The 27816-nt window shown below is 41.2% G+C and overlaps 1 protein-coding gene across 4 annotated transcripts in view; it reads right to left on the bottom strand.

Moving 5' to 3' along the window:
• LOC117396887 (nuclear pore complex protein Nup214-like) overlaps positions 1 to 23274 on the bottom strand; it is a 37633-nt gene extending 14359 nt beyond the window's left edge. For 2 of the 4 annotated variants that reach the window (XM_059005180.1, XM_059005177.1), the window contains exons 1-31: positions 23054 to 23274; positions 22191 to 22386; positions 21754 to 21905; positions 21197 to 21395; positions 21023 to 21093; positions 20688 to 20751; positions 20377 to 20480; positions 20058 to 20164; positions 19783 to 19849; positions 19518 to 19644; positions 19175 to 19333; positions 18434 to 18884; positions 18159 to 18328; positions 17654 to 17733; positions 17298 to 17381; positions 16844 to 16993; positions 16431 to 16589; positions 16223 to 16326; positions 15839 to 16021; positions 15314 to 15399; positions 14398 to 14481; positions 13570 to 13815; positions 12469 to 12645; positions 11845 to 11953; positions 7924 to 7999; positions 7690 to 7759; positions 7194 to 7287; positions 6855 to 6925; positions 5012 to 6634; positions 3118 to 3185; positions 2614 to 2797 (exon numbers count right to left, since the gene is read on the bottom strand). In XM_059005180.1, the coding sequence (XP_058861163.1) occupies positions 2614 to 2797; positions 3118 to 3185; positions 5012 to 6634; positions 6855 to 6925; positions 7194 to 7287; positions 7690 to 7759; positions 7924 to 7999; positions 11845 to 11953; positions 12469 to 12645; positions 13570 to 13815; positions 14398 to 14481; positions 15314 to 15399; positions 15839 to 16021; positions 16223 to 16326; positions 16431 to 16589; positions 16844 to 16993; positions 17298 to 17381; positions 17654 to 17733; positions 18159 to 18328; positions 18434 to 18884; positions 19175 to 19333; positions 19518 to 19644; positions 19783 to 19849; positions 20058 to 20164; positions 20377 to 20480; positions 20688 to 20751; positions 21023 to 21093; positions 21197 to 21395; positions 21754 to 21905; positions 22191 to 22386; positions 23054 to 23095 (5557 nt within the window). In that variant the 5' untranslated portion in view covers positions 23096 to 23274. The remainder of the gene's footprint in view (positions 1 to 2613; positions 2798 to 3117; positions 3186 to 5011; positions 6635 to 6854; positions 6926 to 7193; positions 7288 to 7689; positions 7760 to 7923; positions 8000 to 11844; positions 11954 to 12468; positions 12646 to 13569; positions 13816 to 14397; positions 14482 to 15313; positions 15400 to 15838; positions 16022 to 16222; positions 16327 to 16430; positions 16590 to 16843; positions 16994 to 17297; positions 17382 to 17653; positions 17734 to 18158; positions 18329 to 18433; positions 18885 to 19174; positions 19334 to 19517; positions 19645 to 19782; positions 19850 to 20057; positions 20165 to 20376; positions 20481 to 20687; positions 20752 to 21022; positions 21094 to 21196; positions 21396 to 21753; positions 21906 to 22190; positions 22387 to 23053) is intronic. The other 2 variants (XM_059005178.1, XM_059005179.1) reach the window with 2 other exon arrangements.
• Positions 23275 to 27816: the final 4542 nt, after the last annotated feature.

The raw sequence follows: 27816 nt of genomic DNA, 5'->3' as shown, positions 1-27816 counted from the left end.
CTACTGGTTTTTATACTAAAGCAAAATTCTGCTTTTACTGAATACTTTTTTTTTGGGGGGGGGGGGTATTACCGTCTCCCTCGGTTAAATAAAACAGAGCCTGATGAGTATCATTAGTCACTGCTGGGAATAGGAAGGAAAGCCAATTGCTATGCAGACAGGATGTCCTCTACTAAGAAAGAAAGTATATATTCGTCACAGATGTGATGCAAAAGTGCCGGAACTGAACCCTTCTGGTGTTTGCTGTGAGTATCATGGCGCTAGGAGGTCAGCAGAGTGCACCACAGTATCTGACTGCAGCAAGTTGTTCTCCCCAACTTGTTCAAACAGAGTCTCTCTATATTGAAACAGCTACTCTAGCAATACAATACAGAGCTGGTTACTCACCATTCCATATAGAACTTCAAACACTCTGTTGTAAAAATTGAATAAAACTGTAAAAACCTTTATTCCCTGCAGACAAGCATTTCAACAAGGGTGTCTCTCTCGGTGCCTGAACGACTCATTGAATAACTACCGCATCTCTGCTAAGCTATTCTACAAACTGGTAAGAATTACAACTCTACTGAAGGTTAAATGTTAGGTTTTTGATACAAAGACCCCCCCCCCCGCCTCCCTGTCCCCAAAGTTCAACACTGAACCACACAGATCACCATATCCAAGAGGGACCTTCTGAATCACTTTCGATATTCCAGACAGAGAGCATGCCTGTCGCCTTGATTGTTATGGATTACCCAGCCTGCGTAGTCAGACAAGCAAATCAAGGACAAATGATGCAGTTTCATTTCTACAATGGTCCGAGTTGGTACAGACATCTTGCGGACACCTGATTAAATTTTGCTTGTAGGGAACCGTACAGTAAATCCTACAGGCACAGCTTGTGGGGCTGTACATTGTTCTGTGGTGGAGCTAGTTGGGTCGTAATCATCATCAGCATAAACAAAACTGTACTGCAGCAGCGCTTAGTCGAGATTGTACATTTGGGAAATCCCTTTCTTAAAACAGAAGCGATGCAATTTTGTTTTTTTCAGTGGTGCAAAACTGAATTGTGTTTGCATTTTTAAACACTGTTTCTCTTTCTATTGCTGCAGTCTACCTTTTGCCCTGTAACTGCAGAGGTGAGTGACACTGTATGCATTTGCTGAATACTGCTGGAACCCCGTAAAAGCCTAGATTCAGATAGATACAATCATGTCCCTCAAGGATATAGGCTAAATATAGCATATGTGAAATATAATCTCATAAATGCTTCCAAGGTATAATTACTTTAACGTTACGTGGAGTAACTTCATGAAAACAAAAAACTTCCAGAAACGTTTCAATCAAACCTTTACGAGTAGTTCTGAATAAATTAGAGAAATCATGCAAGAATAGATGACCATGTCCAAGATCCTGATATCCTTCATTATTCCCTAAATAACTGAAATGGTGTATCACCCCATCTGCAAGTTTGCTCATCACCTGTTGGTGGGGGGAGTAAGACAAAAAATATGCATCAAAGTGAGACCTGCTGGAATAGGAAGGAATTAAAGTGGTCATCCACAACCAGTTATCCCCCTCCCCAAAAAGCCATTAATTTAAAACGGCAAACCACTAACTGATGGTTAGAATAACCCCAAATCAATCAAAGACTGTGAGGCTTATCAATCTCAAGACTTCACAGGCTGATCGTTTGGTTGGCGATTGGTTCAAAACACAAGACTTACCTGTAGCAACGCAAACGCTTAACCTACCACTGCACTCATCCAAGAAAAAAAAATATATAAAAAGAAGACAGCAGGAAAATAAAAAGCTACTGTGCAGAAATAAAAATGCTACATTTATCTATTCAATCAATCAGTCCGTCCATTCATCTTTTTTTATATCTATCCAAGTCAATGAAATGCGCTCTTGTTGCTCATCAAATCGATCTCTTGCTATCCATCAGGAACTCAATAAAGAAACAGAGCGGGGTGCCTGTCTATCCTAGCAGCTTGTCAGACAGATGAAACAAAGCGTTGTTGTTGGGAGCTGTTCAGCAGGAGTGTGATGACAGGCAGAACAGCACAGCAGAAGAATAGGGTTGTAGATTTTAAATCGACATACCTGTGCAATGACTCAATCCATGGGTAGATCGTCTTTTGGTATTTACTATATTTGACACCTTCTGAAGCATTTATCAAAGATTATACAACACCCGGACACTGCTCGCCCATTCTCTATGGAGGACAGCCGTTCAGTTATAACTCAATAACGGAAGAGAGGACACGAATAACCAATACACCTGTTCTAAAACCACGGCTTACTGAAGAAACACTTCACAGGGACGCTCAAGCCAACTCTCTCAGCACATTACAGTGAGTACTTCAGACAAACAGAGGTAAAAATAAATACATAAATTCAAGCTGGAATACAATAGTGATAATGGCATTGCTGTGGCGGGTTCCTGTGCAATAATGAATGCCTCGTACAGACACTGCCCTCAATCTCAAGTCTCTGGCTTCATTGACTCTGGAGTTCAAATTCAATGACAGGCCCTGAAGATGTTCCATCCATGTACTGGTTGACTGTAGACAAGCTAAGTGGACTAACAGCCCCTTTCTCAGACGAACAGCATTGTGTTTAATCGCTTACCTGGCTGGCTGGTCTGCCCAAACCCTCCGCCGCTGGCGACTCCGAATGGGTTCTTATTCGCCGCGTCCTCGCTGGGCTTCCCCCCCAGACCGCTGAAGAAGCCCCCTCCTGCTCCTCCTCCTCCTGCCCCCGCTCCATTTCCGCTACCTGATCCAAACAGTCCCCCGCCGGAGGAAGCCTGCTGCTGGAACACAGAGCCACAGGCACAGTTAGAGCCCCAGACACCCACTGGACCCCAATACAGACCCGACGGGACCCGCACTCACCCTTTTACAAGGGTACCAAAGTGTAGTGAAAGCAAAGGCGAGAACATGTAAAGCACATTATAAAACACGGCAAATGCATCGTAAAGATATGGGAAAACTGCAAAATTGCTGTGGAATACATTTATAAGGACATTCTGGATTCATTAAGAGCAGCTGCATAAACCAGGGAGCGGTTTTTAGCTTTATTGCACAGGCTGCACAGTAATCTGTTTCACTTGTCAGGTGCTTGAAAACTTACCTGGCCAAAGACACTGCCCCCGTTGGACTGCTGACCAAACACTGAAGTATTGGACGAGGGGCCAAAACCTAGAAGGAAGGAGAATTACTTATACCTCAGGCATTCCATATGTCGTATTCCCAGAAGCTTGCTTCTGCTGTTGACACAAAAGTTGTATAGAAAAAAGTGCATCTATAGCCTTAACAGTGACAACTAATAAGATTTGTTTACTCAATTACTGTAATGACTGTAGCTGTTTGACAAATGGCATTTCCAATCACGCTGCTGTGCTTACCGTACCCAATCCCAAAAGACTGTATTTATGCACTGTGTGAAAGCACTTATGGTCGTTTCCCATAAAGCACTTAACAATAAATCCCACTAACCGATTTCACATGGCACCTGTCAGGAAGCTTTTAAAGCATGTTACCCCAACACTACAAACGCTGCAGGATACTTTTACAGTAGGTATGCTATTCGCTTTGCACATGTGGCTGTTTTTTAATTCAGAAACTGAATATTGACAGATACTTCCAGTACAGTGCATACCCAGTGCAGTGTGCATGGCACCAACGTGGCAGTGCCAGGGGCATGACCATTGAGCTGTATAGAGCAGAGGGGGCTGGGCTTGATGGATAAATATCTTAAACAGTCCAAGAGGTGAATGGAGTAGCGAGAACATGTACTGTTAAAATGCTGGCATTATACTGCATCAACGATGAAATGCTTGGCAAGTTTAAAGGTTTCCAAGACAACTGGAACAAAATGCTCACTGTGAAAGTACCGGCAAACAGAACAGGGACACACCTCTACTAGATTAAAGGAAGTATCACATGCGTGGGTGTCAACTAACCACATCTCATGAGGGGAAACTGGAGGTAGGGGTTAATCATGCTATTTTGGTCGGATGTACCAAAATGTTTATCGCACTGCGATCACTGCCTCTAAAAAGAGAGTACCTTTTGTTATTTTAAATCAGAGGCTTCAATATATAAAAGTAACATTAACATTACCTTTTAAATAAAAGGATAGCCTTTACTTATTTTATCCACAACTTCTAAAAAAACATCCAATCACCTATACTTGAGTTTATTTGAAACTGTGTAGATTTGTGTGTCTTGTCTGATTTTTGAAACTTTATCAAATAATGTACTTGCAAGCTCCATGCGGAGCAGAAAGATCAGGTCAGAGAGAGAGAGAGAGAGAGAGAGAGAGAGAGAGGAGGAGAGAGAGCAGGTCCGGCAGAAGACCTGTAGCTGTACAGCTTGGATTACAGATTACCAGGTCTTCTACATCCCCTCAGAGCTGCATTGTATTCATGCCTGAGGCAATCGGGTACAGTGCAGGAGTGTCGTATATAAGAGCACTGCTAGATCAGATGAACCCCCTGATCTCCAAGCACCCTACGGAAGCTCTTTCCAGAGGTAAAAGGGGTCTAACATTTCCTCTCCATTTTCAGGAGTAACCCCAGCAGTGGAGGTGTGAAAATTCCCTCCTGGTCATCAACTGGACCCAACACCCTCCCCTCGCATTGCCACTTGTTTTCTATCTGATCTTTGAAGTTAAAGCAGCTGGGTATTTTTAACTCATCTGGCAAGGATCAACCCATAATCCAGATCAGGTTGCTAAGAATGTGCTGGCTTGGACATATCTAAACCTAAAGTCTGGGGTGGGACACTGCATTGTCATAGCACAAGGGAGGGGAGGGGAGGGGAGGGGGTGGCTGATTGACTATTTCTGAAATTAATTAGTCTGTTATGCTTAAATTATATTAAATCATACAGGGAACCTAAAAAAAAAATGTAAAAAATAAAATAATAAAGCAATTTCTCACTGTGATACCCATTTAAAGAAAGAATTAAAAACTACCTTTATTCATTCAAGAGGCATTGTCTCTAGCTGGACATGAACTCACCTGAAGACTGCCCAAAGCTCAAGCCGGATGAAGAAGTAGTGGTGGTGTTGCCTCCAAAGACTGAAGCGTTCTGCCCGAACCCGGAGTTCTGCCCGAATGCAGGCGCGGTGCTCTGCCCGAAGGGCCCCCCACCAGTGCTGCTGCTGGCGCTGCTAGCAGTCTGCACGAAGGAGAAGGAACTGGCGCTACTGGTGCTCGATGACCCAAAGAGCCCGGCGCTGCTTGACGGGGGAGTAGAAGCAGCCTGTTGTCCGAAAGCCGTGGTGGAACCAAAAGCCGACTGTCCAAAGGTGAAATTGTTTGCTGAGCTGCTGGCTGGCTGGCCGAAACCTGACGGTTGTCCAAAGGCAGGCTTTCCAAATCCGGAACTTGAACCGAACCCGGGGGCACCAAACCCAGAGCTGGCGGTTGCTGCTGCGGTGATACCAGGGGGCTGCCCGAAAGCAGCGGTCGGTGCTGACGTGGTGTGTGTGGTGATGGGGGTGGGGGCAGCGGCTGTAACAGACTGAGCCAAACCAGAGGCCGTCTGGTTTGCGGTTTCAGTGCTGCTGGGAGCCTGGACGAAAACCGACGCTGGCTGGTCGATACTTGAAGGCTGCCCAAAAACAGAGGGCTGCTGCAGGGGTACAGCTGGGAGAGTGGTTTGGGGTGCATTGCTGGCTTCGGTGGATGGGGTGCTGACAGGCGCAGGGGTGCTGGAAGCTGCTGTTGACGCAGATACAGGCGCAGGTACGGGTGCTGTTATTGGTGAGAGCATAGCTGCTGCCTCACTCGGCACTACAGCAGGCTTTTCTGAGGCCTTCAGAGCAGCGGATGCTTCCGCAGAGGCTGCAGTCTCCGTGGTTGATGACACAGTGCTCTCTTCTGCAGTTGCAGCAGGATAAGGAGGTGGTGGTACTGTCTTCTCAACAACCTGCAGTACAGGTGCTGGCTCTGCAGACACAAACGGTTTCTCAGCGGGACTAGCTGCCTTGGCGTCTCCCATCGCCAGGGAGGATGCTGCAGGAGTTCCAAGCAGGCTACTAAATGAAGGGGCAGTGGAGGAGCTGAGGGCTGTGGTGCTGCTCGGCTGTTCAATGGAAAAAGCGGCAGCGGGTGTCACAGATTCACCCAACTTAAGGACTCCCGTAGATCCCGCTGTGCTGGCCACCTGGATGTTGCCGAACACACTGGCAGGATTGGCTGCAGTGGTAGTGGAAACTGCCTCTGTGTTGGTAGAATCAGCAAGTTTCCCCGTCTGGAAGGTGCTTCCAAAAGTAAATTCCGATGCCGTGTTGCCCGGTGCGGCCATTTCTGTCTGTGTGAAGCTGAAAGCCCCGCTTGCAGCCTTGGCAGCTTCTTGGGCCTCCTCTTCGGCTTGCCCCACTCGTAGGCCCGAGAAACTACCAAGCGTCTCCCCAGGGGGGTGGGCCTGGAAGAAACCATTGCCTGACTTGGAGGGTGGCGCCTCTGTTTTGACGGCAGCTGCGTGCACGGCTGGTTTTGTGGCAGTGGAGGTTTCCCCTACTGCGGGTTTGAGGGTACTGAAAGAGAACGAGCCGTCCGTGCCAGATCCAAACACAGGCTTCGATCCTGCAGTGGTGAAGGAAAATTTACTGGCCTGGCTGGGCTCCTTTGCAGTTGCTGGGAGAGAAATAAAAAATACATTTTAGGTTCCATTCTATGGGAACTGCAGGCTAGATATAGAGTACTGTGCTCATTTATTTAAGTATTTCATGCGTCTATCACCACTGTCTCTGATGATTTGGGAACCTGGAGTTTTGGGTGGTCCTTTGACACATCATACATTTGTATCCAAGTGGCCTGAAGGGCAGTCTTTAAACTGTTTACTGAAATTGCTTACCTTGAGTGCCCCCTTGCAGAGCTGAAGCTGAGGAAGTGTTCAGAGCCCCAAAACCAAGTCCACCTCCAGGCCTTGAAACAAACAGTTAGATTAAAAAAAAAAAAAAACAAGAAGCAGAACGTCTTAATCCTCTTCGAAGAGAAAATATTTTAGAGAACACTGTAAAGAGCGCAACGTAAATTTAACATCTCACTGGCTGAGAGCAAGAACATTTTAACTTATAAAAAAATACAGTTCTCTAATTTTTAATTTAAAATGTATACAGAAATCACAGCAACTACGGGTAGGCAATGGCGTGATTATTCATCTTTGAAAGCCGTAGTTAAGTCTCATACTTACGCTGTGGAAGTAAAGGAGAATGCATTGCTGGAAAGCCCAGCAGGTGCAGTAGCAGAGACGGGGGCGGGAGTTTCACCCTTCACAGCACCACCTGCTGGGAACCAATTCAAAATAATCAAAAACGGTTCAGTGATCCTAAAATAAACCAAGTTTAGATAATGAAAGAGTAAGGGCCTGTCCTATAACCGCCTTTTCCAGGTGAAATATTATTCTTATATATTTTTATAAAACTATAAGAAACTATAAGTAACGCAGACAAATGTTTCAGCTAGTGCCTTCTTCAGTACATTAAACATCTGAAACAACTGCCTTCTTGACTTAGTTTCTTATAGTTTTACCTTTTAACCAGGATAAGAACCCTGTGAGATACAATCTCAGTCCGTTACAAACAAAAAAGCTGATGAAAATTACTAGGAGACAAATACTACATACTCCCGACATGTTCATCAAGCTTTCTTTTTGAACAAACAAGAGACTTAGTAGTAGAGAGGCTTACCAAATGCAAAGCCAGTGTTGCTTGTAGCTGGCCCAGAGGCCTTCACTGCACTTAGCTGCGAATTATGTGCCTGAAAACAAAAAAAGTAAATACAAGTTTAGATTCATGGAAATACATTTGTGCTGTGAGGTGTGATGATATTCAGCACAGCATGCACTCCGTCTTGCCTTAATGCTTAATCTTTTTAGTGATTATTGTACAGGAAGTCAACCATATATGCCGTGAGGCATTTACCTGTTTAGCTTGGTTTGTTGCCACTGTAGCCAAAACCTGTTGAATAACCTGGGCAGCGGGGGCTGGCACTGAGGAGCTGTGAAAGAGAGAGAAAACAGTTCCATAAAGATCACATTATTAACAGAATATCTTTGCACTAAAAAGAGATACACATTACAGGGTATGCAGGGATGGAGATAAGGCTCCCACTGCATAGCAGTTTGATCTAGTCCTGGTTTAATAAGACACACCTGAGCTTGTTACCCATACACTGTGGCTAATCAAGCTAGTATTAAAACCTGGAATGGGTAAAACTGCTATGTCAAGATGTTGCATTAAAAATAATCCCAAGCACCTAACATCGTGTGGGCACCCAGTCTAGGAACCCTAACTCTAAAATCAGGGTTTTTCAACCATTGTTTGAAACTGTACACCTTCTGTCTGGAGTTTTCAACTCAAGTACCCCTTTACAATTTTCACTCGACTGAATGGTACCACAGTTGCAATAAAAGGCAGAATATTCTGATAAACACCTCCAATATTATTTTCTCTTGCTTTCATTTTTATTTGTGCATTTCTGAGGCGTACCCCCTATGACCCTTAGAAGTACCCCCAGGGGTATGCGCATCCCCGGTTGAAAACCCCTTCTCTAAGTCACATGCAAACAAGCAGCATAGCCAAACAAAACCATTGTATTTATTGTTTCTCTTTTTACTTGTTCCCCTCTCCCCCCCTTAAAATCCACGAAAATTTAGAAACTGAATATTAAAACAAGCACATGAACCGTACTCTGTGCACTCTGGTTATTGCAGACACAGTTAATTTAGCTAGTGTCTCGAGGGAGCACAATGTTAATACAAGATACGACAGCAGCGCAAACAGAGGAGCGTGTTAATAAAAACAGGAAAAGAAAGAATGAAAAAAAAAACCTCAGTCAAAAGAAGATCAGATAACCTTCAAATACGTATTTTTTAAATTTGATTCTGTGTTCAGTCAATTTTAGCCGATTAGATTTAATACAGGGAGAAAAATGTGGGGCTTGAACTTGGGCCTCTCTGGTAACTATCAGCTCTGCAATCATGTCAGCTGAAATTCTATCACTTAGTTTCTGTCTATGGTATTGGTACGTACACTGCAGTTTCATTTTCTTCAGATGTAAACAATAAATAAATAAAATGCAGCGTGATCAATTTATAATAAACAAATGTAAAAAACATTGGAGGCTTTGATGTTGGAATATTCAAGTCGTGTTATCTTGTGATCAAATTAAGTTAACACTAGAGCATTAGGCACCAGTCCAATAAAACCTTGAAATCCGCACTATTGAAAACTATTTAAAAAAAAAAAAATTAAACCAAGCCTGTTTTTGAATGTTGCAGTCCATTAAAAAATGTATTTTTCTGCCCGTCTGTCCAATAAAATACTTTAAAAAACCATATAAATAGGTACAGATGGCTTTAACAATTCAACCTGCTCTTAACATCCCAAAACATGAAACATTTACAATTTACTTTTACAATTTGTCAAATGGTGGTTAGGCTGTCTAATCTATTACATATCAGGTCAATTGGTTTGTCCCTAACTTTCCCTCAATTTGAATCTCCCATCAGCCCCTGAAGCAGCAGCAGCAGCATCTGTATGAGTAGCACGTCGTTTCCCTCCTACACAGGCAAGATCAATAAGAAGCCGTTTACCCAACAGATCAGTGAAAATACAGGATTAGCCACTGCAAGTTATATACTCAAAAAACTAAAAGAACAGGAAGCAAAACACAGTCTTGGTTTAGTTTGCCCACCACCGAGATACAAGAAGTGTGTCAAGTTCATAAAGCCTAACTACATTAATCCCTTGACCTCCACCCACTGCTGTCATAATCGTAAAGTTCCCTTCCTGTTTTAGTTACTTCATTTCTATAGCATTCCCTTTAAGTTGATACCTATAACCAGCCAAATGCATTTACAAATGGGGGGTCTAAAAGTTAAACACAGCAGAGGGCAAGTTGCACACTTGAAAGCGATCAGTCAATGCTGCAATTATGCCAGCTTTGTAATGCAAATGAACCAGCTGGCAATCACTTTATAAAAACAGATTAATAATGCTTCAAATTGGAGTAGCACTGAGCACAACACTGAGCTAATCGAGCTATTTTCTGTTCTTGCTTGGCATGATTGCAGGGATAAGGAGCTGTGAGGAAGTGCAGTTGCAACGGAAACTGCTTAACTCCGAGATGTGAACGTGCAGCTGTATCGAGAATCGTCTAAAGAAAAATCTTTTTATCTGGTCTTGAAAAAACTTACTGCATAAAATATATCAGACAGCAAAACCCCCAGGTACTGGAACTGAAGGTTATATTAAATAAACTTGATGTGAACCCTTGTGTACAGATCATGTCTGTCTGTCTTTCACGATCTACATGGTGAACATGCACAAATCTTCTCCAAACTTTTATCATAGACTCCTATTGACCATTCAGGTTGAGTCACCTTTAAAAGGTTGTACTGGTGTAACATTAAAACCTGCAGAGAAAGCAGGCATTCACACAGGAAAACGTGAATACAAATTGATAGCCATTGACTCCACTCCCACGTTTTGAATCTGCATAAAATCAGCATGCTACGTATGAACCAATAAATTACGCTTAACCACGGAGGAGTAACGTCCCATCAATCAGCGTTTCTTTTAATTAAATGTTTATACAAATGGATGTATCTCCTTCAACATGTTCAAGAACCAAGGGGCATATCAAAAACTGAATAATGGAAAAGTGATGAGGGTCTAACATAATTGTAAACCCTGCAATCAACACACACATCTTTATTGTGTGCACAACAGTGTCGCATGTTGACTTGCATGTTTGATGGAATGATGTGGTGCATTCAGCTACAATACTGAATCATTTATTATACTCCAGATACAGCATTGGTTAACTCCCAGTATAATGCGCCTCCAGTTAGCCTAACTCTTTGAAACCAGGAGATGAATAATTTAGAATGGCATTAATATTTCATTAGCAAAGTGTGCAGGTGCATTCAATTCAAGTTGTGCAACAATGTGAGGAAGATATTCTACCGATCAGATTTCAGTCCTCGCAGCTTATTTTACATTCAGTTTTGAAAAAAAATATATATATTAATAATTACAAAACCATGAACCATATTACCATAAGCCATAAACACTGAAATGCACTTGCTGCACTCATTTTTAATTAAAACAATTTTGAAAGTAAAAAGTTGCAGTTTAGAGTTCAGGATAGATTTTCCGTGTTTGTGGACCACATATTATTCACTGTATATCCTCTGGAGTGAGTAACAGTAAAAACAAATGTGTATGTCAAATCTGACAAGTGCAACAGAAAGCAGCAGCTGCATTTCTGTTCCCAGCTATTGCTTGATTCATGCCCTGCTTCATCCTCCCCTTGAATTAAACAGCTGTGTGCAAGACCCAGCTTGACCCCAGCAGCACTTGTACATAAGCAATGTTTCAAAGAGAAGAAGCAACTAGAAAATAACATTCTGCAAATCAGTTAAAAAGAAAACAAAACAAAAAAAAGCATTTATTTGCAGTTTACAAAGTCGCTGCTTTTTTCATCATGACGTAAATGCAATCAAGATCAGCCCTGGCTAATCAAAAAGAACACAGTGCAAACTGACTAACCCGCATCCTGTCTTTTTAGCCCTAATTGCTGATGCTGCAAGATTATTCTGTCCCGAGCTTTTTGATTTTGTAACATCAGTTCCAGAAGTACTTTATTTGCACTTAAACATATTTTACTGTTGGAAAGAATTCACCAATAAAACAGTTGATATACCTTAAGAATAAGCCCCAGTTCTGTCTAATAAACAACCTATAATATACAACTTTGTAATGATTAAAACAGGTTCAGTGAGAAAGACCTGCTAAGCAAGCCTGAATATCCCGGTATGATTGGAAACTGTTACTAACCTGAGCACTGTTGATACTGGCATAGCGGCACCTTTATCTTTCAGCTCCTGTACATTCACAACTTGTGGAACTGTCTTCAGCGTGGATTCTGTGAGGGAGGTATTCCCCACTATAACAACAATTGGGACACTTTTTTTAAATGCAACAAAATCACATACCATACACAGTTCAATATATAATGAAACGGTTCTTCTGTTTGGAGAACGTTTGTTAATTAGAACCCATAAAGACACTAGCCACCACAAAAAGCTTTTACCCAAATTCAAATCCACCGTCGACATTGTAAGTCATTCAATCTGTAGATGAACAGAACCTCACAGGTAGCTGTGCAGAACTGGACCACAGCTGCATCTCCTGTAATATTTTCTAAATCAAAACCACATAAAACCCAAAGCCTACAGAACCTGCAGAGTTGCATCATTACTAAAATATGAATGACTCACACCACCTAGTGGCAAAACCAAAACACTGCCCCTTACAATGAAGAAGCCAATTCATTTTACATTACACTGACTTGCACATTGACTGGCCACCACAGTGGCCAGTCAATGGAACTTAAACAATACAAGCTGTTGCCATTCCAGTTCCAATGGAATGGAACGCAGTGTTCCGCTGCTTGGCTACCTGGTGTCTGATTGGTCATGTGTCTCCTCATTGCCGCCGCGGCAGCAGCCTGTTGGGCGGACACTGTGGCGGCTGGGCTCCTCTCACTAGCTGGCGGGGCGCCGTGTTTCACCGTCTTGGTAGCGAGCGCTGTGCTGTCTGCACCCACTGCACTTTTTTTACTAGGTTGCATCATAACTAAAAAAAAAAAAGAATGGAAAACTTCCCTTTCAGGACATCTCAGTATAAGGACCACTTAGTTAAGGCCATCTTTTTACAGCCCTGATTTGCTCCTATAAAGGGCAAAGTCACCTTCAATAATAAGGCACCCGTCTGCAGTGCAGAACACATCAAAACGTTGGTTAAATGGCCTCTCATAAGACCAACAAGCTGTAAACTACCAACCATTTTGTTTTTCAAACTTGGAAAAACATGATGCAAGTAATTTGCCCATTTTACTAAGATTTTAAAACATAAAATATTAGACACTAAACCAGTAAATTAAAACAGGTTGCATATAAACACGCATCTAGGAAGGGTTAAGTGTTCATGAGTGTTTAATAAATTGGCTAAACGAAGAACAATTTTCTGCAGATTTCTATTAGCCCGGGCAATGACAGGTCAAATCAGTCCCGTAACTGGCTTGGTCTTGGCAGCCCACAGCTAGCTATGGGAATACAATGTTGTATTCAGATCTCATTCACAGAGGATTGTACTGGATTGCCATCCTTCAGGGAGGAAGATCAGTTTTAACAGGACGAAACCCACAGCTTAAAATACTTTGAACTGTATGCTGAAACGCCAAGCGCATATCATTAGCCAAGTTTCAGTTGTAAGCTTTGCATAAACACCCAGTTCTGTTTCACATAATACACTTTCTTTCTTGTTGCTACAGTTAAATCTCAATTAATAATTTAAACGCTAATAAATAAAAAACATGCAAGGTTATGAGACGTGAAAGACGAGTGATTAAGTCTGCTGTGCCACCTTGGCTAAAAATTATTTAACATTTGCCTACTGTGCTGAGCATTATGCTTTATAAAGTTGAACATGAAGGGCACTGTAATGTAAATGATATTCATTTTATAATGTATGATATTATTTGGTGTTGCAGTGTTTTACCTGGGCTCAGGGCAGGATTGATTCCAAGTTGGACTTTCCCCAAGGGGCTGGACTGGGCTACAAAGCCGGGCTGGATGGAGGGCGTGCGAACCACGGTAGGGTGTCTAGGTACAGGCATCATATCCTCGGGCTCCATGAACTGCAAGTCCTCTGGATCCAGGGCCTGAGACACAGAGGAGGTGGAACTGGCGTCATCCAGGTCTTCAAAGTACTTCGGGGAGAGAAAAGCAGACCTGGACAGGTTTGCTTATGAAAAAAAACAAAAACAAGAAAGACTTTGTAAAACCAAAAGGTCAAAGCAATGATCAGCAGCATAATAAGAGAATACCCTCCCAGCACTGGGTACACAGATATACTAAAGCTGTGTTTCCATTGCCACAAACTCCATTCTGAACACCAGTCTCGGTTAGTATTATTATAAGTATGAGTTTTACCGTTGATGGAAACGAATACGTCTCAAGAGCATGGTGCTCAACAAGCCTGCACCCGAGAACGGCAACGTTGGGCAGTTGAAATGCACAGGGAGTCACCCTGGATTGGATTAACCACCATCCTTGGTTGCCCACAGGAATACCCTTTAAAATTAGATGGTTGATGTAATCCAGGCAGATTCCCTGCAACTATAAAATTCTATAAAAAAATCCAGCTGTATCTTATCTCAGCAAGACATAGGTTGATCAAAGCTGTTTAATTCATGTCTTAATCTTCTAAATAATATGTGTTTGAAGTTGAAGTAGGTATTGAAGAAGAAAAGCGATTTCAGTTTAACACTGGTGATCTTTAAATGTTGTTTTATCTGACTAATACAGCACCCTTCATTCCAAATACCTGGCGCAGTGGAGCGGACAGGAGGGGTCTGTCTCTTGGAAAGGAAATTTCTCAGCTGGGACTGTTTTACTGGAGACATTTTGGCTAAAAAAAAAAGTTAAAAAAAATTATAAATATATATAGCAATATATAAATACTGCTTTAAAAAAAGAACCGTTTCAATTAATGCAATCAAATATAAAAATCATCAACTACTGCTGTATCAATTCAAATTGTTCTCAGAACTTGCTGCATATGCAACATATGTACAAAAAATATTAATCTTTGTCATCGTATTATATATATATATAAAAGTTTGTAGTATTAGAACAGCTCAAATTAGACAATGCGACATATAGAAGAATAAAAGAAAGTAAATGGATAAATAGACTGAACACGATTATGCCAGCGGGACTCAACAGAAAAGAATGAACTAATTAAACTTCAATAAATATATAACATTTAAATAAATAAACAAAATTCATTCAAAAGTTGTGCATGCTGATGCGCTGGGGAGGCCAAATCTAGACTGATCCTCAAAGCCAGCATTGCATGATATAACAAAAATATAAGTTTATATAAAGTAGTGTTAATTAGAATTAATACAGATTCAAAGATAGAAGTAAAAATGATGTCACAGTATATAGAACACCATTACATCATGTAAGAATAAATCATGGATTTGAATGTAAACAATAACAAGTAGTTGTCATGCTGTCAAAAACCTACAAATACCTCCAATGTTTTGATTCAAACACAGGCTCCCTTGAGAAAGATATGTACAACATATCAAAAACGTTGGGCAGCTGGCTCTTTGAGCTAAAATATATATATATATAATTAAGATAAGTCGGGCATTTAGAACATATTTCATGAACCCCTATATTTCCTTATTGGACAGGCATTTTCAAAATACTTGTATATTAAATGCATTTACCAGGAGATTTACTGGGGGTTACGGGGGACGTCTCCAGGCTTGCTTTCAGCAGTGTAGCACGTAGATTCTCCAGCTCGTTATCAAAGCTGCAAAACATAGCAGAACAAATAAAACACAAGTACAAACCTAAGCACATGAATACGGTTTCCAAACTGGCAAACGTTTGTCTATTAGTTTAATACAGCTATGGCCAAGAGTTTGGCATCACCCAGAAATTTTAGGAGTGAGTCATACAAAAAAAAAAAAAAAAAAGCTATATAAACATAATTTGGATCTTTTATCATGTAATCAAAGAAAACTACAACATTATGTCGCAAGCAATAATAGCAGTACAGTATTTCAAGTTAGATTTTGAAATGTCACATTTTTCAAATTTGTCAGTTTTTCGTTAAGTATATTAAAAAAACGACAAAGTTGTATGCAATTCATCAACATTATGAAGCAAATCTTGTTAATTCTATAGGGCGATGCAAAACTTGTGGTCATAGCTGTAGGCTCTCAGTGGATCTCTCTTCATGAGCCTACCCTTGGTCACTGCTCAGCGTGGAGGGCTCGCTGGGCATACGCCACTGGGAGGTCTTGTTGTAGAGCCGGAGCTCCTGCAAGTTGTTCACGATGTGGGTGAGTTTCTTCCTCTGCTGATTGATGATATCGCGGTTATTGGCCAGAGTGTTGAACAAGGATTCTCGCTCGGGAACAACCAGACGCCTGAATGGAGTAGAAACAAATACAGCATTATTCAAAATGTAATGCATCAATATCACAAACATGCACTATTCCATCAAAACATCCAGGCACAGAACGACACACGCGAAAGAAATGTAACTGAACGTCAAGGGCGCTGTAGTTTTTTTTTGGCTGAATTGAATCTGCTCCTTCACATTTTTTTACATCACAATCAAAACTCACCTTTGCTTCTTTTTCGTCTCCAGGTGTTTATCCCACTCCAAATCAAGAACATCATTCACATCCTCCACCGCAAACTTGGCGTACTGGTACAACCGACGAATTTCCTAAAACATGGAAACAGGACCAGATGACAACCTCATTTTACATTAAGGTAGCCAGACAGCAGTCTCTCACGAATTAATAAAAACATAAAGCAGTCCGGATTTACTTTGAGCTGGGCTTCACTTCTGGGGTCCAGGGGTTTCTTGTACAGGAGCTGCTTGTATTGCTGATCCTTATTCCTCTCGCTCTGAGCTATGGCTTCCTCTGCTCCAGCAAATCCCTCCAGCAGAGTGGTCTTTAAGGTGCCAATATCTCCATGTAAAGACTGCACAACAGGCATAAAAGTCAAACTTAGCTCTAAACAATCTGGAAAGCACTTTTAATCTCTATTGAAAGTTTCATTGCTCCTAACATGACGAGGCATATAAAATGCCCCAATTTGTTCAGGTAGAGCTGCAGTACTATTGCATTGCACTCCCCAAAGTAAAAACATCTTATTTTCTTTTTTTAAAATCAGTTCTGGTGGGCTGAGCAGGGCTGGAAAGGTATAGATAATGAAATAAAATGCATCTACCATACCTCTGTAGTTTCTTTGATCTCCAGAATGAAGGTGTGAAGATCCTCCGCGTCGCTCCTCAGTTCCTTCATCTGCTCTGGGGTGCCCACGCTGAAGTCTGCCTTGGTGGTCCGGGTTTTCAAATCATCCAGCTCCTTCTGGAAATGAGCGATCTGTAACCAAGACACAAGATTCCCATAGAAGCATTTAAAAATCCCAGGAGAAAAGGATGGCATCCACTGGCATTTCACTATTCAGTGTTCAAAGATTTAAAATTAAGTACAAAAATACATTTTTGCAGTTTGCAGTCCTCTTGCCCAAACTACACAAGATGAAATCTTCTATAAACAAGAGACTACACACAATGTTTTATATTACAAGTTTATAAACCTTACTCGTTAAAGTGGCCGATCCTGGTTTGAGAACTTGTCTGGGAAATTTAGAGGAAACGCAATATTCTATTTTTTTTTTTCTCACCTCTTCAAATATTCCAGTCATGACCGGGTCTGAAGCCTTTCTCTTCTGCAGATCTTTATCTGAAGCTGCGACTGACAAAGAGGGCTGTGCCAGAAAGAAAAAGGAAAAAAAAAATATATCTCAACATTTATTTATTTTGCAATTACACATATCAAACAATTAGTGAATACCACAGTGGCCCCGACAATGTTGTTCAGTTTACCTAAGATTTTCAATATGGGAATCATACGGTTACAACTAAGTTTTTGTCTTTTTTTTTTTTTTTTTGTTTGTTTTAAACCATGTGGTCCAATAACATCATATGTGAAGAAAAAACAACTGTGCAGCTCATCTCTTACAGTCCTAGAGACACTTACCTGTGCAGTGGATGGGGTTGCAGAGCTAGGCTTGTGCATGGCTGATGTCTGAGCAATATTCTGTGCAGGGTGGGAGGGCGCTGGGAGACAAGGAGACAGTACATACAATAATAAAACAAGCCAGCAAATCAGCAAAGCACGCAGTTTCATACTAACAGAATCAAATCGGCTGCAGGTTGGAAGTATTTTTCACAGAAAATCATATTGCTTTTACTTCTGATCTAGGGACCTTTTAAAAAATAAATAAAACATACTATCGTTTCTTTAAAGTGCCTTTCTATGAAATACAGAGGGCTATCAAAATGTAGCTGGGGAGTAAGAAATGTACAAAATGTTTTTTTCTTGTAATTCAGAGGACTGGCACAATTATTTTAGCAATGTGATTGAGCAGGTATAAAAATAACAAAAAAAATTAACAGATTGCTAAACGTCAAGCTTGCTATTATTAATGCTTTAAAAACTGGGAAGTTATGCAGAAAAGAAAAAGCAGATCTTGTGGACCTACCTGACAATGCAGCTATCTTATTTGATTTGACTGCAGAAACAGGGACAGACACAGATAGAGGCACGGACTGGCCAACAGGTCCTGCAAAAGCCGGTTTTGGTGTAGAAGTGAAAGCAAACTGGCCCACACTCCCGACAGCAGATGGGGCCGGTGTCTCCACAGCTGAAAATCTGAGGAGGAGGAGAGTCGAATTTTTTTTTAGGATAACCCTTTTGTGTTACACTCAAGTCCAGGTGACAGACAAACAAAAGCTACATACGGTTTCAGATACATACCGGTCAGCAAGGTTGAGTTTAACGGGAGGAGTTGATGGGTCCAAGTTGGTCTTGAAGCTGGCAATGGGCGTTGTCATGCCAGGGGGTGCAGCAGAGCTTTCTCCCGGGGGTTTCACAGAAGCAGAGCCGAAGGAAAAGTTAGAGGCTGACGTCGCAACCGGCATGGACTTGGCATTGGGAGGAGCAAAGGAGAAAGAGGATGTTCCCCTGAAAGACGTCGTACCAACAGCTGGTTTTGATGTAGCAGGACCCAGAGAGAAGGCAGAGCCAGATGGAGGATTGGAGGTGAAGGAGAAGGCAGCGGTGGAGGCAGCAGGGGCCATGACTTGGGCTGCAGCAGTAGCAGAGCTGGAGAAGGTAGTGGCTGGAGGTCTGATAGCTGGAGCTGCTGCTGGGATAACAGCTGAGGCAGAAGGAGCAGAGGTAGCAGGTGGAGGTGATGAAACAGCTCCTGCATTAAAATGAAAAATGTTAATGATCTGGACCAACTGGTATAAAGAGCAAGCTGTGGCTGGCTTTATGTCTCAGTCATCAAATGTATAAAGTTTTACTATAATAAACATTTAAACTGTTACATACTTAGTCAATATAAAGCACTTGTGTGTATTTCACTTGTACATTCATTATAAAACTACACCAATGCACTGTACGTGCTTTTTCCTGCATCCTGATAACCTGTTACGGTCTCTAGCCAATGATATTCAAAACCTTTAAGTGTTGCTTGCCCTGTAAAACACTAACCCGCTTTGGGCTGCCTCTCCCCCTCTATCGAGAAGGGTCCCGGGGGAGTTATGAGTTGCTTGGCTCCAGGGTTCTGATTGATCAGATAGAACGGACACAGCACTCCATCAGTGGAAAGCAGCATGAGAATCGGAGCTGGGGGCAGACTCTTCTCATCACCTAAACAGTTTCAAACAAAAAGTGTTCAAATTTAAAAAAAGGCGAGCTGGTGTCACTTCTGTGTTTTTCTTTCATAAAGAGGATATCAGTATATTAAAACAGCATGCCTACTGTGGCATAATCCTGTGGTAAAGTACTACCAAAATAGAACTTGTTATACTGATAGGATATAGGAGGAACTTACTGATGTGTATTTCCCCCTGGCTGGTGTAGTCTATAGCGACACCTACTGGCAAGGTATCCTCGTTGCTCAGAGTTACAGGAAGTTCTGCCCGGCTAGCGTCTTCCAACAACCACAGCTCCCAGTTTGTCTGATGTGAATTTAAACGCAAATTAATATAAAATGTATATTAAATATTTATTATAATAATAACACACACACACACACACACACACTACTAATATTTAAGATGCTTGAATGATTTAAGAAAAGTGGTTTTATACTGCACCTTGTCCTCCTGTTTAGCAATAATGCTGACTTCAATGGAACCCGCAGATGCTGCCAGAACCATATCCCTGTAAAAACAGAAGAAACAAAATCAGTATGAGAGCGTTTACTTTGGAACTGTAAAACAAATGCTTAGAATGAACATCTGGACTGAATATTGACTTAAAAGCAATCCAGGGCTTCTTTATATAAATGGAGTGTTCAGGTGAAGACGATCCTAATACAATCCTGCGTTATCATACAGCACAGAAGCAAATCGAGCCCCATGGAACTGACCAGTCTTCTACGTGGCTCAGGTAGTAATGGTGCTGTCTCTCCGTGCAGGAGCCAAAAAGCAAATCGCTGAAGTTCAGAAACCTTTCCTCTCGCTTTTCATCTTTTTTCTGGTAATAAAGTAGAAAACATAACAGTTTAAGTACATAAATGTCAGTGCAATAATTCACCTTTGACAAAATAGTATATATTTCGGTAAACAGATTTGAAATCCTTGTTATTAACCCAGGTGTCTTGGTTTCTAATGTTTCTAGTGGACAGTGTAGCTGAGGAGCAAGCCGAGATGCAATCACACCAGTGTAACATTTTCTCTGCTACTCACAGGCAGCGACACGACCACAAGCTCTGGTGGGGTTTCTAGAGTCCCGTCAGCAGCTGCATAGGCCACAGCGAAGACGTAGGTACTGAGCCACAGCACATCCAGCACTGGAGGAGAGAAATATTTTACTAAAAACATCCTCTCCCATAATGAAGAAAAGTGTTAATTATTGAGTAAACTTTAATCCCAGTTACATAATTTAGTAGGAAAATGGTTTGTTTAGTGCGGGAAGTTCAGCATTAAAAGGCAGAGCTTTATATATGCCTAGATAGGTATTTTGAATATTAATATGAGACCAAACGTACTGTACTTACCTTTTACTGGATTATCGGAGCTATAAAAACTAGGGCAAGGGATAACTTTCTTCTCTTGCAGAGTCTGTGTGGGGAAACAATCATGCCAACAGAACATCAGATTCTATGATAGTATCACAGTATGTCAAAAATCATGCATTGATAGTATCTTGCCCTGCTTGATAAATATTACTCACAAAGCAGTAATATAGACCATACTGCAAGAGCAGTTTATAGAAGCAGGTACCACTTTTCAGAGATTCATAAAGACGGTCTATCCATAAGTCACTTGATAACTTTGCATGAATGTATACCGCCTTCAGATATTTACAATTCACAAATGATATCTGACTTACAGGAGAGTACTGGGTAACAGTTGCATCCTGTTTCCCCGCAGCCACTTGTTTCCCCTTAGGGCTCCAACAAACTAGAGAGAGAAAGAGAGAAAAGTCAAAACAATACTTTGTACTCTGATTTTACAAACAGCCTTGCATCCTCCTGGTAACTTTCCTGGCAAGCCTGACACCTACCTGATGTGATGCCTGTTGAAGGAGGAAGCTGTGCCTGCACTTTCACAGCATCAGTCACCTCCAGTATATGCAGACTGCCGTCAGACAGACACATTGCTAACAGGGAGGGGAGAGTCGGGTTCCACTTCAGGTCGTAGACTGAGCAACCCTCTTCAGCGGCTGCCTTGTGATATGCAAATGCACGCTTCTGTGGCTTGTCCTAAAGAGAGATTCAATGCGTTTGAAAATGAAACCGCAACTTCCTTAAAACAGAGAGGTCACCGGCCCGTCTCAAATCACTAACAGAGATAACGTTTTCAATAAAATGATACACCCCCCCGCCAAGTAGCAATCCGCTATTATCCATGCGTATATGTGTCAGTTTTCTATTTTGTTTAGTAGCATAATTGTATTTCTTAATTATTCATTCATTCTAGCTGAATCACATGTTAAACCATACTCATATAACATTAATAACAACAACCAAATCATAGGACTGTAAATATCTATTCTGTTTATAACAGATTTAGCCATTCCATAAACCTGAGTTTAATTAAGCTACGAAGAAGAACGCCTACCTTGTTCAGGAAGGTTCTGACATCATAGAATATGATAACGACCCCACATTCTCTGGACATTGTGCAGACAGACAAGGTCAGTTCATCTGAGCTGAGCGCTATATGATGCAACGGATACTTCATTGGAATACTTAATGCTTTTAAGCCCTCCTCTGGAAAAAAAAATAAAAATGATATATATAATTGCACGTTACAAATCAGCGTTTTTGAAAAGTAGGCAGCCCGTGCAGTATCACATTGCCTTGTCCACGAATGGTAATAAGACTTCCATTGCACAGCAGTTTGACTCATTCCAGGTTTCAGTGTAAGCATACAGGTAAGCTCAGGCACAGAACACAGTAGCTCACAGTAAAACCTGTAATGGTTAAAGCGCCTGTGCAATGGGGGGGAATTATTTCAATTCCTGAAGTCTTTACTATGTGTTCAATCTAATATACCTATTTCGTTGGGGTTTCCTCCGGGCTGATTGGCTGCAATTATTTGTTTAGTTAGGAAAACCTTCAGCTCTTTGGTTCCACCAGCAAACGTCAGTCCATACTTATTGGAAACGGCCAGCAGATTGCATCGTTCTTTGGGCAACTCGTGGGGAGACTCGAAGATGCGGATTTTTTTCATCTGCTTAAACTGAAAGTCCTGTAAACAAACACAAAACAAAAACCACGTTTTTATCACGCAACAAGCATCAATATCGTATATGATTAATGTTGTATTACTGCATGAAATGGAAGTGAATCCAGATCAGACTTAAACAAAATAATATCTACTGTACTGTTGTCGTGGCCTGTATAGTGTTTTTTTTCAGCTGTATTAATAAGTCGCTTTTGTTATGCAACTTAAAAAGAACTGCTACGGGTCATTTTTACTTCAAGGCAGTCATAGTCAAATAACATCCATTTTTTTATTTATATAAGTTACATGACAGCAACATAGGCAACTCGAAATATTACACGGAACAGCACGTTTGTTACATTACAACTTGTAGAGCAGGGCGGTATTTTAAATGAACTTGCTTTTCAAGTTTAACTGCACTTATTGAAGCAGTGCATAGCGTTTATGTGGAGTCTTATGACTCTATAAAAATAACAAAAGATCTTTATAACTATTAATATTAAGAAGATACTGTGTTCGAAACGCGGTTTCATATTCTCAACATGTCACAGTCAACAATGTGTTTAAAGACGTGTTATTAAACCGCTTGCTTTACAAGGAAACAAGTTTATTCCGCCAGGGAAACCCCAGCGCATTTTAATATTATCGATCATTTAAAAAAAAAAAAAAAAAAAAAAAAATACAAACTTACTTTCATTTCTCTTTCGGGAATCACGTCCATGTCGTCACTCATTTTTGTTTTATAACGTCCACTCCAAAATCAGTTTTGAAAACTAAATATGTTATAAACGACGCGTTTTCCGAATATTGAAACTAGTAACTTCACCACAACAGACGCACTATCATGGCTGCCGCGCTATCTCTAGGCGCCCTCGTTTTACGTCAGTCGCAGTAATAAGAGTCCCATCCCACGTGCGGCTGGCTGGGTATTGTAGTCTAAAGGTCGTGCGTTTCTGTTTATAAAACGCACCTTTACTTTGAAGTGAAACAATACATAATATGGTGTGAATGCTACAGCTGATATTACGTAACCCCCCTATTGCTGTCTAGTTTCATTTTATGCTATTATTTAACCAAACAAACGTGAACACACATACAGACTGTACATGAATCGTCTTGTATACATTTGTTCCGCTGGTGGATGCTATTTGCTAAGTAATTTGGTTTAATAATAGTACAGCAACGCCAGCAGCGCTTGCTGTTAATTGAACTTGTGTCATGACGACACCTCTGGATTAGGAAAGTAAGAGCAAGCGAAAGTACAAATGAACAAGAAGCGCAGTTTGTTTGTTTGTTTGTTTAACGTTGTCACGGTTAATCATTTGTTACCATGCTAACGTTGTGCTTTATTGCGATTTCACTATGCATTTGCTTTGGAAACATTTAAAATCTAAGCACTTCATTGCAGTGCCTCCACGTACGATATACAATTATGAGTCGTCATATACGATACTGTATACTTTTATATGGGCACAGCTATACAAATACAATCCCTGGGTGTTTTCAACGTTACTCCGTAATGTTGCATTCTGCGCAATCAGCTTTATCAGATATCAGGTTATATTGAAAGTCCAGGTAGTTTACTCTTGCAACCTGCCACCTCCACAACCTGAGTGTGTCAAGAAGGCAGGGTCTGGTTACTCTAGCATCAGTAAGACAGGACATCTTTTAGCTCTGTTGTAGGCCAGGAACTGTTGCACAGACCCTCAAAAACCATAGCTCTAGTTAAGATCCAGTATGTGTAGCTATTATTATTATTTATTTCTTAGCAGACGCCCTTATCCAGGGCAACTTACAATTGTTACAAGATATCACATTATTTTTACATACAATTACATTATTTTTTTACACATTGTTTTTACATACAATTACCCATTTATATAGTTGGGTTTTTACTGGAGCAATCTAGGTAAACTACCTTGCTCAAGGGTACAACAGCAGTATACCTCCCCTGGGATTGAACCCACAACCCTCTGGAAAAGAGTCCAGAGCCCAAACCACTACTCCACACTGAGAAATCTCTAATTCTCAGGCTGTGGACCATTTGTTTTCAGTCATGTTTATGAAGTTTGCTGGCAGCATTCGGCAGTATTTCCTGTTTGTTCACCCTCTGGATGAGAAATAGCATACTTGTCTCTTAGAGAAATATGAGGCTTTCTTGTGCCTGTAGCTGAAGATGCAAATAGGACGCGAACAAAACAAACTTTACTTTGAAGGCTCAGTCATAAAGCTTTGGAAACTATACAGCCCACGGAACACCAGGCATCTTTTCCCAGCAACTCTCTGTAGAGAACTTTCAAGCAGTTCTCACTGTAAAGCTCCAATCAAGATTGTTTAGATGTTGTGGATTGAACTAGAAATGCAACCTACAACCAGCTGCTTTATACACTTCCAGTAAAGAAAATGCCCCAGGTGTTACACAGGCTTAAGAAAGTAAAGTTGAAGAATGTTTCGACTGACGCCCTCATCACATTGAGAAACAGCTTCATGTTTAGTTTGTGTTGCTTCTATAACTGAAGATGAAGACATTGTGAAACATTTATAGTGAGCAGGCCATTAGTATGTGTGGTAGAAGGTTAGGCTATCAGGCATCACTCGGACGTGTGTGTCTTCTGTTAGGGATTGAGAGCTTCTTGTGGTTTTCTAACCCACATTTGCTAACAGCATTCGTTTGTGAGAGTGAAGAGTGAGAGAGGCAACAGCTGAGATAATAATATCTCTTTGCTGGTCTTCGGTTCTGGGAGAAGGCTTGTCTGGGAGTCCAGATTCTTGTTTCAGGTGGAAAAGTAGCCAGCTGTTAGTCTTGAGTTTAAACAATCAAGTCCCAGGAAAACTGAGATTGTACCAGTTTTCAGCTTTCATTTCTGTCCCTGGTTTGCTGTTGTACTTACATATATACATGCATATCATGGTGTTTAAATGGTAATAGCTGATCTTTTTTTTCTAACCTGGCTTTCATTGTACATGGTCAGATGACAATAGAAAGAAAACAATGCATTGTTTATTGTATGTTGTGATTGATAGCTACTGAATACTTACAAACATACAATAAATGCACCCAATGATCGTATAGTTATTTTAACAGCTCCAGGGTTGCTACGGTGTCAATGAATTGAAGAAAAAGTCAATTTTTTAATCCTAACAAGGAGACAGTACAAAGGGCAGTGAAGCCCTTTGACTCAACCCACTTAAAAAATATGCACGTTCTTTTTTTATGATGAGAAAACAACGTATTATTCTGTTTAGTGCACGCGGTCGTGTGAAAATAACACAGCTCTAACTCATGATTTTATTTTTTTTATATCCAAGAACAGAGCAGTTCTTTTTTCACATCCCAAAATAACTGTTAAAAACAGCTGCTGCTCAAAATAAACAAGTGGTGAAAGAACATGTGTTGGTTTCCTAAATGGAAAAACATGCTTGCTGGATACAGAAGACTTAGCAGAAGTAATAAGATGGTTAGAAGATATACCCTTCCCTAGAGCCAAGAGCATAATTGCATGTGGTAGAAAGGTGCTGAGTCACACCCCTCAGTATGTGCTTCTCGGTCTAAAACAACAGAAACTAAATATTTTGTGTTCACCACACTTGCTCTGTCACTTTGCTCAGTCATTTTAATGTAGTTACCATACCGATGGGGAGCTGGCTCTTAGATAAAAAAAGAACTGTTCAGAATTGCCGCTGCAGTGCTGCTGCTTTGTCGTTTAAGGTCAGTTGGGAGTTTCAGAAAGAGTTTGCTCAGTGCGTAACACAAAATAAAACGCTACACAAAATCCCTCCTTTGTGCTTACACAAAGTGAACCTGAAGCAGTCTTGCTCTTTCATGTAAACTAAACTGCTCTTCTTCGAAAAGAGATAATTGAACAACAAGAGGTTAATAATACAAGCCAGTCCCTTGTGGTGCCCTTATGGGTTATAGCAACAGATTGTGATGACACAGCACCCTTCATTCAGCCCTGCTGTTACACAGTGGATGCAGGCCGCTGGTGACAGAGGGGTCATATAAAGATACCTTACAATATAGATTTCTAGACAAAGAGAAGGAGAGGCGATACATTTTATTGGACTAACGAAACAACAATTAATCACGAGCTTTCAAGACCTCAAAGGTCTCTTCTTCAGGTGCAAGCAGGAAACAGAGATTGCTGTTCGAATACGGCTGCCATTTCAACTATCAATGAATATAGATTTCCTAAATGATAGAATGTGGGAAGTAATTGCATTCTAGATCCAAGTACCTGAATCTGAACATGTTCAGATGTTCTGTACCATTGAGTCATACAAATGAACTGCTTAACTGGAGAACGCACTGTGCTTGTGAGTGACTAGCTAGACAGGCGAGGGTTTACCCTGAGATTGCTCATGACTTCAGCCTCCCTCGGGGCACATGGTCTGCAAACAACAGTAAAGCTCAAAAAGAATATTCTGGTATTGTGGTTCAAATGACCCTGCATGGGATTAGCTTGTGCTCCACTGTGATTTGTATTTTAATTGCAGAGTTCGTTCATTCCCATTGACCCCTGCTTAGTGCGCCCCTCTGATCTGAGCAAGTCCCTTTGAGCTCCAACTTGCTATTCCCCTTCACCCTCTCCGTTCCTAACTGAAATCTAAAGCTGTTCTGTTATCAACTGATAACAGAACGCATACTGTGTGCCCTTCGCTCCCCACTGCCTGAGGCTGTGTCTGTGTGGGTTAGGAAAAAATGTGTACATAGTATTTACATAACAATATTTTATTATATGTCCTCGGCTCGCCGCTCACCAGCGGCCCCTGTAGACTGGCCGGGCGCCTGCGGGCTTGCCTGTAAGCTGCCCAGAGCTGCGTTGATCTCCAATGCTGTATCTCTGCGCTGGCTGCATTGCGGGCCTGCAGAGTGAAAAGAAGCGGGCGGCTGATGGCACACGCTTCAGAGGAAAGCGTGTGTTCGTCTTCGCCGCTCCCCAGTCAGCACAGTGGTGGTAGTGGTGGGCTGAGCCTAAATACAATTGGGCATTTCAAATTGGGAGGAAAACAGGGTAAAAATTAATTGGCGACTACTGAATTAAAAAAAAAAACACTAGAAAACAACTGTCAAGATACAGTAGCATGATGGAGTGGGCTGGTTGACTCAGAAGAAAGAAAAAAAGCTTTCCTGCAAACTATTACTATTACTATACTATGAATAAAATGAACAGCCCTGGAGAGCACTGGGACACGCTGGGGTCCCCAGAGGGTTCCCAGGGGGCTTCAGAAACTTTTTGAAGAGTGTTTATAATCCTTCTCTTGGGGTGAACGGTGCTTTGAAAAATGACAATAAGTTAACCTTCTCTAATGCAGTTGAAAAAGGTTTCATAAACTGCAAGCTTGACTGAATTAATCAAAACAGGCTTTAAATAAACAGTCCCTTAGAAAACATTCCTTAAAACAGTCCTAATGTGAATAGGGCTCAATATATACAGTATGGGTTGACAGAAA

The sequence above is a fragment of the Acipenser ruthenus genome, chromosome 31 (genome assembly GCF_902713425.1).
Source record: "Acipenser ruthenus chromosome 31, fAciRut3.2 maternal haplotype, whole genome shotgun sequence".
Taxonomy (NCBI): domain Eukaryota; kingdom Metazoa; phylum Chordata; class Actinopteri; order Acipenseriformes; family Acipenseridae; genus Acipenser; species Acipenser ruthenus.
Note: the sequence above shows the minus strand (reverse complement) of the source record. Positions and strands in the feature narration are given on the sequence as shown.